This window comes from Watersipora subatra, chromosome 10 (genome assembly GCF_963576615.1).
Source record: "Watersipora subatra chromosome 10, tzWatSuba1.1, whole genome shotgun sequence".
Taxonomy (NCBI): domain Eukaryota; kingdom Metazoa; phylum Bryozoa; class Gymnolaemata; order Cheilostomatida; family Watersiporidae; genus Watersipora; species Watersipora subatra.
Window position 1 is genome coordinate 60086476 of NC_088717.1, and position 14917 is coordinate 60101392.

The 14917-nt window shown below is 40.0% G+C and overlaps 1 protein-coding gene across 2 annotated transcripts in view; it reads right to left on the bottom strand.

Annotated features, from left to right (window-relative positions):
* The window catches only part of LOC137405680 (stromal interaction molecule 1-like), a 40974-nt gene that overhangs the window by 22187 nt on the left and 3870 nt on the right, over nucleotides 1-14917 (bottom strand). For both annotated transcript variants that reach the window (XM_068092020.1, XM_068092019.1), the window contains exons 3-5: nucleotides 12143-12276; nucleotides 10907-11030; nucleotides 2726-2837 (exon numbers count right to left, since the gene is read on the bottom strand). In XM_068092020.1, coding sequence (XP_067948121.1) covers nucleotides 2726-2837; nucleotides 10907-11030; nucleotides 12143-12276 — 370 coding nt within the window. The remainder of the gene's footprint in view (nucleotides 1-2725; nucleotides 2838-10906; nucleotides 11031-12142; nucleotides 12277-14917) is intronic.

The window sequence follows — 14917 nt, forward strand, 5'->3', positions numbered from 1 at the left end:
CCAATTATCACTACCAACTATCACTGCTGACCATCACTACTAATTATTACTACTAGTACTAGTAACTACTACTACTAACTATCACTACTCCCACTAGTAACTATCACTACTAACTATCACGACAGTGTACCCAAGGGTTACGATGACCCTATTATACGATTTTTCGCCTTACGATGCCACACATGTTCTTTCGTCCGGCCATAGGAAAATTTAAATTTGGCGGTTGGCGTGCTAAACACGTCAAAATAACAAAGATGCCGATATGCTATTTCCTGAAATCCCTCTTACAACGCCTGAAAGAAATATGATGCACGCTCTCTCAGCTCAGCATTATTCGTTATAAATTATAGTGAAAACAAAACCGGAAGCAGATAAGTGATACAATTTTAGACGATGAGGAAGTTGTTACTGTAAGTAACTATAGTTACTACAGTTAACATACTATTCTGTTGCAGATTATTAATATGTACAATACGTATATGACATTATGATGTTTTACCAGGGGCATATGCATTAGATAATTAGTATGGGTTTTTATACGACATTTTTGCTATACGATGTGAACACTGGAACGAATTAAAATAGTTAGGTCCACTGTAATAACTATCTCTACTTACTACCACTATCACTAGTAATTATCACTACTATCACTAGTAACTATCACTAGTAACTATCACTAGTAACTACTACTAGTAACTATCACTACTACCGATACTATTAACTATCACTACTAACTATTGCTACTATCACTGCCAACTATTACGTGGGTTATTTTCTGCGCTGATCGCATATCACTAGAAGCAGGCGTATAGAGGATAATTCCCAATTTATGGATACGCCTCACTTTAAAAGATTGTTGATGATTCGTGTGTACCTGGGTGCATCCGATGGAAAACATTTTAGGCAGGCCTGGAAAAGTATACCTAAAGAATCGAAATGCAAGCTTACCCAGTTGTCAAACTAGGAGCTTTTGTGTTTTATTTATTAACGAACGTTGCTTGTACACATAGATCATTCATCCACTCGCAACTATCAAATCTTTTTCAAACGATCTGCTAAATGGTCGCTCTTGCTAAAACACAAAAATCACTCTTTGGCAACTGGTCCATGATGTCACACGATAAGCAATGAAGAATGTCGAAGTAATAACTGTGGAGGTCATGCTTAAACCGTGTGAAGGCCAGTAGTGCAGATTGCTAAGTGTTGAAAGATTGCAAAGATGTTCAAAATGTACGGTTTTAATTTGTTATTTATTTTGCAGGTTTATTATTTACTGTTGCAGCAGTTTGTTACCTAAAATTTGCAATCGCCTTGTTGGCTTGCAATACCACTACTACCGGTTGGCTTGCAATACCAATTCTACTTGTTGCCTTGTAATACCACTACTACTTGTTGCCTTGTAATACCACTACTACTTGTTGCCTTGTAATACCACTACCACTTGTTAGTTTGTAATACCACTACTACTTGTTGCCTTGTAATACCACTACTACTTGTTGCCTTGTAATACCACTACCACTTGTTAGTTTGTAATACCACAACTACTTGTTGGCTTGGCTGGCAATACCACTACTACCTGTTGGCTTGTAATACCACTACTACTTGTTGGCTTGTAATACCACTACTACTTGTTGCCTTGTAATACCACTACTACTTGTTGCCTTGTAATACCACTACTACTTGTTGGCTTGGCTGGCAATACCACTACTACTTGTTGGCTTGCAATACCCCTACTACTTGTTGCCTTGCAATACCCCTACTACTTGTTGCCTTGCAATACCACAACTACTTGTTGGCTTGTAATACCACAACTACTTGTTGGCTTGTAATACCACTACTACTTGTTGGCTTGTAATACCACTACTACTTGTTGCCTTGTGCTCCATGGCTCTAATGCAGAGACCGGTTGTGTCATATAGAACGACTGATAGAGGGCATTCTTCAATAAAGGAAACAGGTTCTCTTACGAACAGCGGTTAAGTGACGCAGAGAGAGGACAATTCCACAACAGCCCTATGTGCAACTTGGCAGAAGTTGTGTGCATTTAAGTTTTTTACCAGCTTTTCTTACCTCGTGTTGAAGGCCTTATTAGCAGAATAAAATCATCTCTAAGTAAATCAATTAGACTATCAGCTGAACGAAGAGAACACAGCACGTTTGTATTACGTGACTATTTGCAGATTAAGTTGTGATCTAGTATGTCAACAGACACCGGGCATAGCTCAGGATAAACACAGGAAGTTTGTCGCTGAGTAGCTTTGTTTAAACAAAATATAGATCAGTCATCAGTAGAGCTAATAATAGCTAGAAATAACAACAATGGTAAATTCATAATAATTGATAATGTGGGCCAATCAGTGGCATCAGTGCTCCTTCGGCTGAAACCTGAGCAGAGCAAGCAGTAGGCTATCAACTGTTCAACATATATGAGCATATATGAACTTAACTATGCGTATATATACTCTATACACCTACCAACTGATGTACACAAGGTCAGGTATAACTATCACAGGTATACTCTATACACCTACCAACTGATGTACAGAAGGTCAGGTGACCAACTGATGTACAGAAGGTCAGGTGACCAACTGATGTACAGAAGGTCAGGTGTAACTATAGACATGACATACTGTCGTATAGCACCGCATAGACAAGTGAAACGGATCATAGAAGGCTATTTATACCGATCCGCCAGATGATTGTTCAATAGTGTTTTACGACCAACCTTGGTAATGTTGAGCCATCAACGGCATTCATCTTAAAGGTGTCACTGTACTGCGGCAGTTCCACCTCATAAGTCAGCCAGGTGACCACATTCTCTATTGTCCAGTTGTGCACTAGAAACATATATAAACAGTTTATCTGGTGGGGGTGAGGATTCAGTTGCTATGTTGCACCAGACTCATACAGTGCTTTCAGATAGGCTATCCACAGGGGTGTGCATAAGTTGCTCAGATACCAACCGTGTACCTCTTATGATCGCAGAATTATTTTCAATTTTGCTATGATTGTGGTACATGCCGATACTGCGCACGGAGGCATAGAGGTCTCATTGACAGAGAGCATGCATTATGATAGGTTCCACAACAGCATCATTGATAACCTAGCCTGGGACTTTCATCAATACTTAATGTTAGTAGGTGACGATAGAATCCTTGTTGTATAACAAGCCTATGTAATGAATCCTAACTGTCATTAGAGTCAAACCTCTACTTAATGTCACTGCAACCGTAGGAAACTTCCAATATATCATGTAAATTGATAAAATAGCTCTACTCTACACACACAGTACTCTCCAACATATGACACGCACATTTCTCAAAGTTTAATAAGTATAAACGAGCAAAGAGGCCTATAAAAATTAAAAAGGGTGTAAAAAAGGGGTGTAAAAAAGGGGTGTAAAAATATAAGCGCATAAGCTAATTTAATTTAAACAATACCTAGTATGAGTTAGAGTAAGTTAGAGTAAGTTAGATAGTCTACATCGATTACCACCTTCAGTGACTACACTTCAGGGTAGGTATCTCTAAGGTGAGGAGACACTAAGACCCCATTTATTCATGGTTGCTTCATTATTTACCTGTTACGCTCAGTTACTTAAACTCAGTTACTCACACCCAGTTAATTATACTCAGTTACTTATACCCAGCTACTTACGCCCAGTTACTTGTACTCAGTTACTCATGCCCAGTTACTCATGCCCAGTTACTTGTACTCAGTTACTCACACCCAGTTACTTGTACTCAGTTACTTACGCCCAGTTACTTGTACTCAGTTACTCACACCCAGTTACTTGTACTCAGTTACCTACGCCCAGTTACTTGTACTCAGTTACTCACACCCAGTTACTTGTACTCAGTTACCTACGCCCAGTTACTTGTACTCAGTTACTCACACCCAGTTACTTGTACTCAGTTACTTACGCCCAGTTACTTGTACTCAGTTACTCACACCCAGTTACTTGTACCCAGTTACTTACGCCCAGTTACTTACGCCCAGTTACTTACACCCAGTTACTTGTACTCAGTTACTTACGCCCAGATACTTGTACTCAGTTACTCACACCCAGTTACTTGTACCCAGTTACTTACGCCCAGTTACTTACGCTCAGTTACTTACACCCAGTTACTTGTACTCAGTTACTCACACCCAGTTACTTGTACTCAGTTACTCACACCCAGTTACTTGTACTCAGTTACTAACACCCAGTTACTTGTACTCAGTTACTCACGCCCAGTTACTTGCACTCAGTTACTTACACCCAGTTACTTGTACTCAGTTACTAACACCCAGTTACTTGTACTCAGTTACTTGTACTCAGTTACTCAAGCCCAGTTACTTGTACTCAGTTACTCACACCCAGTTACTTGTACTCAGTTACTTACGCCCAGTTACTTGTACTCAGTTACTCACACCCAGTTACTTGTACCCAGTTACTTACGCCCAGTTACTTTTACTCAGTTACTTACACCCAGTTACTTGTGCTCAGTTACTCACACCCAGTTACTTGTACTCAGTTACCTACGCCCAGTTACTTGTACTCAGTTACTCACACCCAGTTACTTGTACTCAGTTACTTACGCCCAGTTACTTGTACTCAGTTACTCACACCCAGTTACTTGTACCCAGTTACTTACGCCCAGTTACTTACGCCCAGTTACTTACACCCAGTTACTTGTACTCAGTTACTCACACCCAGTTACTTGTACTCAGTTACTCACACCCAGTTACTTGTACTCAGTTACTAACACCCAGTTACTTGTACTCAGTTACTCACTCCCAGTTACTTGTACTCAGTTACTAACACCCAGTTACTTGTACTCAGTTACTCACGCCCAGTTACTTGCACTCAGTTACTTACACTCAGTTACTTGTACTCAGTTACTTACGCCCAGTTACTTGTACTCAGTTACTTACACCCAGTTACTTGTACTCAGTTACTAACACCCAGTTACTTGTACTCAGTTACTTACGCCCAGTTACTTATACTCAGTTCCTTACGCCCAGTTACTTGTACTCAGTTACTCACGCCCAGTTATTTGCACTCAGTTACTAACACCCAGTTACTTGCACTCAGTTACTAACACCCAGTTACTTATACTCAGTTACTTACACCCAGTTACTTGTGCTCAGTTACTCACACCCAGTTACTTGTACTCAGTTACCTACGCCCAGTTACTTGTACTCAGTTACTCACACCCAGTTACTTGTACTCAGTTACTTACGCCGAGTTACTTTTACTCAGTTACTTAAACTCAGTTACTCACACCCAGTTAATTATACTCAGTTACTTATACCCAGCTACTTACGCCCAGTTACTTGTACTCAGTTACTCATGCCCAGTTACTTGTACTCAGTTACTCACACCCAGTTACTTGTACTCAGTTACTTACGCCCAGTTACTTGTACTCAGTTACTCACACCCAGTTACTTGTACTCAGTTACTCACACCCAGTTACTTGTACTCAGTTGCTTACACCCAGTTACTTGTACTCAGTGCCTTACGCCCAGTTACTTGCACTCAGTTACTCACACCCAGTTACTTGTACTCAGTTACTTACACCCAGTTACTTGTACTCAGTTACTTGCACTCAGTTACTCACACCCAGTTACTTGTACTCAGTTACTTACGCCCAGTTACTTGTACTCAGTTACTCACAGCCAGTTACTTGTACTCAGTTACTCACACCCAGTTACTTGCACTCAGTTACTAACACCCAGTTACTTGCACTCAGTTACTAACACCCAGTTACTTATACTCAGTTACTCACACCCAGTTACTTGCACTCAGTTACTCACACCCAGTTACTTGTGCTCAGTTACTAACACCCAGTTACTTATACTCAGTTACTAACACCCAGTTACTTATACTCAGTTACTCACACCCAGTTACTTGCACTCAGTTACTCACACCCAGTTACTTGTGCTCAGTTACTCACACACAGTTACTTGTTCTCAGTTACTCACACAGTCTTATACAATGTATTTATCATTATGTTATGTGTAATTATCTACCGTGTTTGTTAAGGAGTTGTCCTAGGTATTGTGGCAGGGATATGAATTACATGAACTATGGTATATTGTTATAAGATATGCTCCAGGCCTCCAGCACACGATGTTTTAACAAATGGAGCAAATGTTGAAGTTATTAACTCCATATGAAGAGGTTTGACTTTTACAGTACTGGGATCATCTCCAGTTCTGCCTTTCTCAATAGAGAAATGAGCAAATGAATCATCAACTGTTGAAGAGCGACTTGTAAAAAGAATAATTCCAGGCTTATACACCTGTTTGACCTTGATGGAACAACAACAGCAGCGTTACATATACCCCATAGGATTACACACAGAAACTATAATAGCACCTGCATGTAGGAGTCTGTATACAATTGACAATGCATCATTAGCTAAACTCTCTCCTGATATGCTAAAATTTATGCCTGGGTTTTATATCTAGCTGCAATCTTCTAACTTTTATCAATTCTTAGTGTTTCCATGATACTTGATATTCCTGCGAGTACTTTTGGCTACTGATCCTTGCCTTTTGTTGACGGACGAATAAAATTATTTAAAACAGTCAAAAACAGCAACAGGTTGGTATAAATTTTAAGTAGGAACACGCTACATGATAAATGCCTGCTTACGCGCATTGACAAAATGCATCAGTAAACTGCAGTCGATGTTTCGAAATGAACAAGTTGGTCCATATTGATAGAGATAAAATCAACACATCCATGATTGGCTGTAACAGCGGATTATAATGATCTCAACTCAACTTTATTCATTTGTAGCACAAAACCAGTTGCGTAAAAAATTGACTTTTGAACGACCATAACAATAAGGCTTCACTCAAACCACTATTAGCACGCAGACCAATATATGCTTGCTTGTAATATACATACAGCAGACCAATATATGCTTGCTTGTAATATACATACAGCAGACCAATATATGCTTGCTTGTAATATACATACAGCATACCAATATATGCTTGCTTGTAATATACATACAGCAGACCAATACATGCTCGCTTGTAATATACATACAGCAGACCAATACATGCTCGCTTGTAATATACATACAGCAGACCAATACATGCTCGCTTGTAATATACATACAGCAGACCAATACATGCTCGCTTGTAATATACATACAGCAGACTAATACATGCTCGCTTGTAATATACATACAGCAGACCAATATATGCTTGCTTGTAATATACATACAGCAGACCAATATATGCTTGCTTGTAATATACATACAGCAGACCAATATATGCTTGCTTGTAATATACATACAGCAGACCAATACATGCTCGCTTGTAATATACATACAGCAGACCAATACATGCTCGCTTGTAATATACATACAGCAGACTAATATATGCTTGCTTGTAATATACATACGGAAGCATCAGCATGGGTAGCAACAGCGAATATCTACACATTAGCATGTGTAGCCTTCATACCAGTCTCTCAACCAGTGTCGGAACCAGTGTTTCAACGAGGACACGACATGCTCTAATGGCTAGTAATTGACTAGTATGCAGTCTCCCGCTGCAGAATGTCTGAAAGCTTTTATGTTATTGGACTTTCCTTGGATGAAACATTAAGTTTATTAATATCTATCAAGTACACCATCTCCGTGCTTTAACAACATTCACAATATGGCTTATTCCTGGAAGAGTTCCAGAACATTCAGTGAGTAGGTGTGTTAATGGTTTACACATAGGCCTCGGAGAGATTGATAGGAATATATTCCTAGGTTTATAACGATGGAAGCTGGAGTGATCTGACTGTAATAGCACCAGTATTAAACATAGCCCTGTTATGTTTGTTTGAGAAATAGCCGACACACTACGCTAGGTAGCTGGTTTCATATAATTTGGGGAAGTAGGTTTACATGTATATATCCTTCCGTGTCTCAGATACAGTAAGTTGGCGCTAACATGACAAACATGGCACTACATCTACCCGCTGTCTATATCCTCAGGTCTTTTATATTGGATCCCTAACCATAACCAGTAACAATAGCAACGAGAGAGAACTATCACTGACTGAGGGTCCGTTATTAGCAACTACGAACGGCTATATATATCTGCACAATTGGAGTTATCTCCTATATGCCATTGTTAATGGCAAGTCATTGGACACTGTTATTACTGTATTAATTATAGGAAAAGTGATAGACAAGTCCAATTATAACCGGTTTAGCGATTATCGAAGAGGCCTGGTACACACTACGTACACACTAAGTACACACTAAGTACACACTAAGTCAACTTGTCCTACAAACATTGAATATTGATGAAGATCTCAGAATACACTTTCCCTACGAGTAGGAACTAGTGTATGGAACCAGAAGCACTATAACACAATATGTCCCTGAGCCAATAGCCTATTACATGTAGATTTTAGTCTAGTTTTGGACAAACCAACTTGTAATGGGAAGCAATCATTTCCAACCAACAATAGAAGCAACCATAGAAGCGATGTGTTCAAGGTGTAAGTATTTTTTCATTTCGAAATCCAAGGAGATACAGCTGTGTTTGAAGGTTGTTGTAATACAGACATGAACATCTTTTAGAACAATAGTTGTTGTTACAAATTTAAAAATGCAAAACTCTAAAAAAAAATTTTTTATCTAAACTAGCTAAATGTGATCCGATGAATTTCAAAGTTGTCCGTATTAAAACCGTGAAAGAACAGAAGTTATAATGAAATATATTTTTCTATGGAAATCACATAAAAATATTCTATAGACCAAAATAAAATTCAGCTTTAGTGGATTTCAGCTTTATGCTACTGAATGCCCAGCGTTGCATGAGTAATAAAATAACTACCCGATGATTTTTAGTAACTTAGGCTAATAACTTAAGCTAGTAACTTAGGCTAGCCTAAACCTTTACTATAGTAAGAGCTGTGAAGCCAGCTTGACATTATGCTTAACGTCAAGGATTTAACGTCGTTAATATATTTTCGCAAATGCTGCATAAGTATGAGCACAATCACTCTATAGTATGGCAAGGACTATTTAGTGCAGTGGTATAGTGCGCCTAGCTGCAGACCTGGAGGTTCCGAGTTCAAATCTAGTCCGAAGTTTTGGTTCCTAGATTTTCATCGCTATAACTGGACACCCGACAAACAAACACTTGAGATTTTTATATATAGATTCATAATAAATTTATTAAATTTAAATGACACTATTTACTTTTTTGTTAAATGTAGCGAGTGAACATGTTAAATTCAGTAAATAAACAGGTTAAATGCAACAAATGAAGATTTTGATATGCAGTTGTCTCAAGTCCAAGGAATGAGAGTGAATTGCTGTTAAAGAGTATTGAATGCGATGGCAATATACAAATCTAATAACTCATATGCATTGTGAAGCCTGTTTCTAATTAGTGAGTCTAATGCACTATAAAAATTCAGGATGAGTCTGCAGAGAGCCTGAGTGAGTAAGGAGTGTGAGTAGGGAGTGTGAGTAGGGAGTGTGAGTAGGGAGTGTGAGTAGGGAGTGTGAGTAGGGAGTGTGAGTAGGGAGTGTGAGTAGGGAGTGTGAGTAGGGAGTGTGAGTAGGGAGTGTGAGTAGGGAGTGTGAGTAGGGAGTGTGAGTAGGGAGTGTGAGTAGAGTGTAAGTAGGGAGTGTGAGTAGGGAGTGTGAGTAGGGAGTGTGAGTAGGGAGTGTGAGTAGGGAGTGTGAGTAGGGAGTGTGAGTAGGGAGTGTGAGTAGGGAGTGTGAGTAAGGAGTGTGAGCAGGGAGTGTGAGTAGGGATGTGAGTAGGGAGTGTGAGTAGGGAGTGTGAGTAGGGAGTGTGAGTAGGGAGTGTGAGTAGGGAGTGTGAGTAGGGAGTGTGAGTAGGGAGTGTGAGCAGGGAGTGTGAGTAGGGAGTGTGAGTAGGGAGTGTGAGTAGAGGCGTATACATAGAGGGGGTGAGTAGAGGCATGAACGCTTTTATAGGTTTTTATAGAGGTTTTCTCTGCCAAATGCGGCAAAAGAGAAAACTAAGGCTAACTATGAGATTCTTGTTATGCAAGTCGAATTTCAGAACTTGCACTGAATTAACGCTTTTCATTACATGGAATTTCTTACGTAGTACGAAGCAAAAACTTGACATAAATTCTTTATATTAACTCGAATTTAAGTAATAGGGGGTTTATAGTTATAGGGGCGTCTACTGTAGTACCCCGTATTATAGGGGCGTCTACTGTAGTACCCCGTATTATAGGGGCGTCTACTGTAGTACCCCGTGTTATAGGGGCGTCTACCGTAGTACCCGGTGTCAGTGCCGTAAGAAGCTAGCCTGTCTTGACAAACTTGTTTTTGCGGAGTTGTCCCTCGGCGAGCGCCGTTAGCAAAACAACAGCTTGTCACAAGAGGCACTGCACCTGATACATCAGCTGCACTGAAAGGGAGTCGTTCTCTTCCGTCTATGCGGCTTGGCTGCAATGTTATGTCGGTCGCTCCATTGGTAATCATAACGGATTTCGCGCAAAAATTGATGTAGAAAAAATAAGATCAAAACGTTTAACCAGAGACCAGTCTCTGCGGTAAACTTTAGTAGAACTTAAGAACTTAGGCAACAACAGCAACTAAACATGTTGTTATTTGTGCGCTCAGTCAGTTTGATTTCTATTTTTGTATCAGTCACTTTTATTTGTTCTTATCGATTTTATTTTTAATTTATTTTATTCTTAAGTTCTACTGAAGTTTACCGCAGAGACTGGTCTCTGGTTAAACGTTTACATCTTATTTTTTTCTACATAAATTTTGGCGCGAAATTTGTTATGATTACCAATGGAGCGAGCGACATAACATCGCAGCCAAGCCGCATAGACGGAAGAGAACAACTCCCTTTCAGTGCAGCTGATGCATCAGGTGCACTGAAAGGGAGTTCTGAAGAGTACCTGAAGAGTTCTTCCATATATTCCAGAGGTCATCAACAGTGATGTGAGTGTCATTCATATGAAAGTTTCTACGTCTGTGTTCTGACCAATAAGATTTGCTGTATTGGAGCTCCTCTATGAGAAACTGTATGACAAAGAAAGAACTTTTCAGAGACACATAAACAGAGTAGTTAGCTAGCACTCACCGCTCTACAAGGAACACTCAAGGCAGACCAACTAGTAGATCACCAACTAGTAGATCGCTGGTTCTATAACTAATTCTAACAACTCACGCGGTTCGGTCAGCTGCTAATTTTCAATTAAGCCATGTGAATGACGGAGTTGTTCTTATCACCCGGGCTAAACATTGCGGACCGATATCCCTTCGCTCATCTCGTCACATAAGAACTACGATGTCATTATTCACAGGTTTTACAGTTACCAACAATGCAATTGTTTAAAAATGGCACATGGTTGTTGATAAAACCAGATTCAAACTAGAGAGCACTTCTCTTGCAAGGTTTAGCAAAGAGAGACTGTTCCAGACAAACTTTCTCCTCACACAGCATGCTCAGTGGAGCGAGTCAATCTGGCTCTCCGCCTTCTGTAGCAATGATAATAAGCACTTTTGACTAACAAGGCATTTGTGATTGAGTGTCCGTCTACTGGCGGGCTTTGTGAAAAGAAGGTTTAGATTGTTTGAAAAGAATATACTTTTATGTAAACGGAGTCACGATTCGACTTTTATTTAATAAATCTCCTGTATAAAAGGTTTAGTCTGTAGCTTTACTTCGGAGAGTGCGTACAGCAAGGAATCTGAGTGTAAGTGCGTACAGCAAGGAATCTAAGATATTCCCCAGACATATTCCTTGTAAGTTCAAAAGAGACCAGCCAATTCCATCTCTAATTGTACCGCAAAAAGATTCTATCTGTGCCAAAAGTCAATAGAATGAAAGCTGTATACAAATAATTGTACAGAAATGCATGCGTCTTCTCCCCACACGGAATCTTGAATAAGTGGATGTGAAAATGGTGCAATCAGTTGGAGGGCAATGAAGGCTCCCACAGCAAGCTAGTGAAGTGGGTTCTACATGGAACACTGCAGCAAACTGCTAACTCCCTAAGTTAGAGGTCAATTGACTACTAGGTCATGGAGTAACCTTAGCTACACAAAGACATCACAACTAGCCAAACATAGTTGACTCACATCAACTACGTACCTAAGATGTGAGGTAATGCTACTTCCCGCCCGCCTACCTCAGCGCTTTCCTCGAGGTCTATATCTCCATTGTTATCATCATCCATTTGATGGTGCAGGGTGGCTATAGCTTCATATCCTAGCTTGTCTTTCTCACACACTAAATCACCCTTGTAGCAGCTGCCTCCTGCTCCTACGAGACAACAGGCTCATTTCAGAAAACTATGATACCTAGCTCTCTACTCAGGGCGGTCCTCTAGATAGCCAGCCCTAGTTATGACCATATTGAAAAGTATCCACTCGATAGCTAAACTGAGGCCAGCGATGGAAAGTGATGAAGCCAGGGACGTGGTATTTGAATAACCAGAGCGCAGGAACTTTTCCCTAAAACTATGCTGATAGAATATGCGTGATTGGAGCATTAAAGCATATAAAGTGCATGACCATGAACCCATATCCTCAGAACATGCCTGACGTAATGATGATTAAAGCATTCTATTGATACAAATAGCCAAGCTCAGGCACTTTGTCAAATTTGACCAGGTGAATGGACGAGTTATTCTACTCTTGCAGGAGTTATAAGAGGGTTAAAAAGTGTAAGCAACGCTACCACTCAAGTATATTACTCTTGTTATTTATTTTGCTTGTGAAGAATGAAGTGCTTAAAAAGGAGTGTAACAAAGATTGTGGAAACAGAGACTTGTGAAAGCAGAGTAGTGAAAACATAGACTTGTGAAAAGATAGAGTTGTGAAAGCAGACATGTAGAGTTGTGAAAAGGGAATTGTGATAGTAGAGTTGTGAAAAGAGAATTGTGAAAAGAGAATTGTGAAAAGAGAAATGTGAAAAAAGGAGTGTAAAACTTGAGTGAATGTAGAAGCAAACTGGTGTGGAATTGCAAAGAGATCGGAGAAAGAGAAAGTAAGCGAAATGTATGCAATGAAAAGGGTTCAGAAGAAAAAAAGAGTGCAGAAAAAAAGTGCAGAAGAAAAAAGGGGTGCAGAAGAAAAAAGGGTGCAGAAGAAAAAAGGGGTGCAGAAGAATAAAGGGTGTATCGAGAGGAATGTAGTGAGACGTGCGTAGAGAAAGGGGTGTTGAGAGAAAAAGGGTGAAAAGAAGGGTGCCGAGAGAGTGGTGCAGAGAGAGGGTTGTCGAAACAAAGGGTTGTCGAGACAGAGGAGTGGAGAAATAGGGGTGGAGAAAGAGGGATGGAGAAAGAGGGGTGGAGAAAGAGGGGTGGAGCAAGAGGTGTAGAGCAAGAGGGTTGGAAAAACAGGGGTGGAGAAAGAGGGGTGGGGAAAGAGGGGTGGAGAAAGTGGGGTGGAGAAAGAGGGGTGGAGAAAGACGGGTGGAGAAAGAGGGGTGTAGAGAGAGGGTTGTCGAGAGAGGGTTGTCGAGAGAGGGTTGTCGAGACAGAGGGGTGTAGAGAGAGGGGTGTAAAGAGAGGTGTAGAGAGAGAGGTGTAGAGGTAGAGAGAGAGGTGTAGAGAGAGAGAGAGGGGTGTAGAGAGAGGGGTGTAGAGAGAGGGGTGTAGAGAGAGGGGTGTAGAGAGAAGGGTGTAGAGAGAAGGGTGTAGAGAGAAGGGTGTAGAGATAGGGGTGTAGAGAGAGATGTAGATCTAGAAGAATTGAGAGAAGAGTGTAGAATAATATATAGTCTGAGGCTAGCTCTATACTACCAATACATTTACTCAGAAAAACCCATTTAAGGCCTAATAAATCTACAAATCTCTTACCAGGGTGACAAACTCATTTTGCATACTACCAGCCAGTGAATGATGTCTAGTCTAGACAAAGATATCTTGTTGAGAAAGGCAGCAAAACGTTGAGAAAAACAAAGTAAAAAGGTGGAAAATTATGAGGCCGATATGGAAAGAGTCGTTCATAGTGCTAGGAGTATACAGATGATGGGAGCATGAACAAAAACACATAACTAGAAACACTTGAATGCCAATGACAGCTAGCATAGTGAGTATTTCAGTAGCCAATGGTGATTATCCCAATAAATATCTCATTGGTCTCTTTTAATGGCTAGAAATAATAATGTTTTCTTTAAAAAAACCAACTTGTCCAGCTCTAATACCTGAATACCTGATATGACCAATGCCTGGTACAATGGATATGATTCAATGAATATGACAATACCTGATTACGTGAGACTGTATCAGGTGATCAACATAAGACTGTGTCAGGTGATAAACATAAGACTGTATCAGGTGATAAACATAAGACTGTATCAGGTGATAGACATAAGACTGTATCAGGTGATAGACATAAGACTGTATCAGGTGATAGACATGAGACTGTATCAGGTGATAGACATAAGACTGTATCAGGTGATAGACATTAGACTGTATCAGGTGATAGACATAAGACTGTATCAGGTGATAGACGTAAGACTGTATCAGGTGATAGACATAAGACTGTATCAGGTGATAGACGTAAGACTGTATCAGGTGATAGACGTAAGACTGTATCAGGTGATAGACATAAGACTGTCAGCTGATGAACGGACATTTCTGCACAACTTTAGCAGGTACTTGTTTGGGTTAGCTCATGTGTGTTAAGCAAAGTGTTTGAAGGTATCCACATATAGACCCAGATGTTTTCGATCACATGACATCAAAACTTTTTTTAATCTATTATTCATGTGACAAGTTCGTTATCGCTACTAGTAACCATATATTTATAACATCGAGGAAAATATTACAGCCGGTCCCCTAATAATGAATATGCAAAGCAATTTGCATGACACGTATGGCCAGTACTAAATGAGAATAAAATTAGAAGATTCTCTCTGTATACTTGTCTTAAAATGTACAGGCTTTATAACTAAG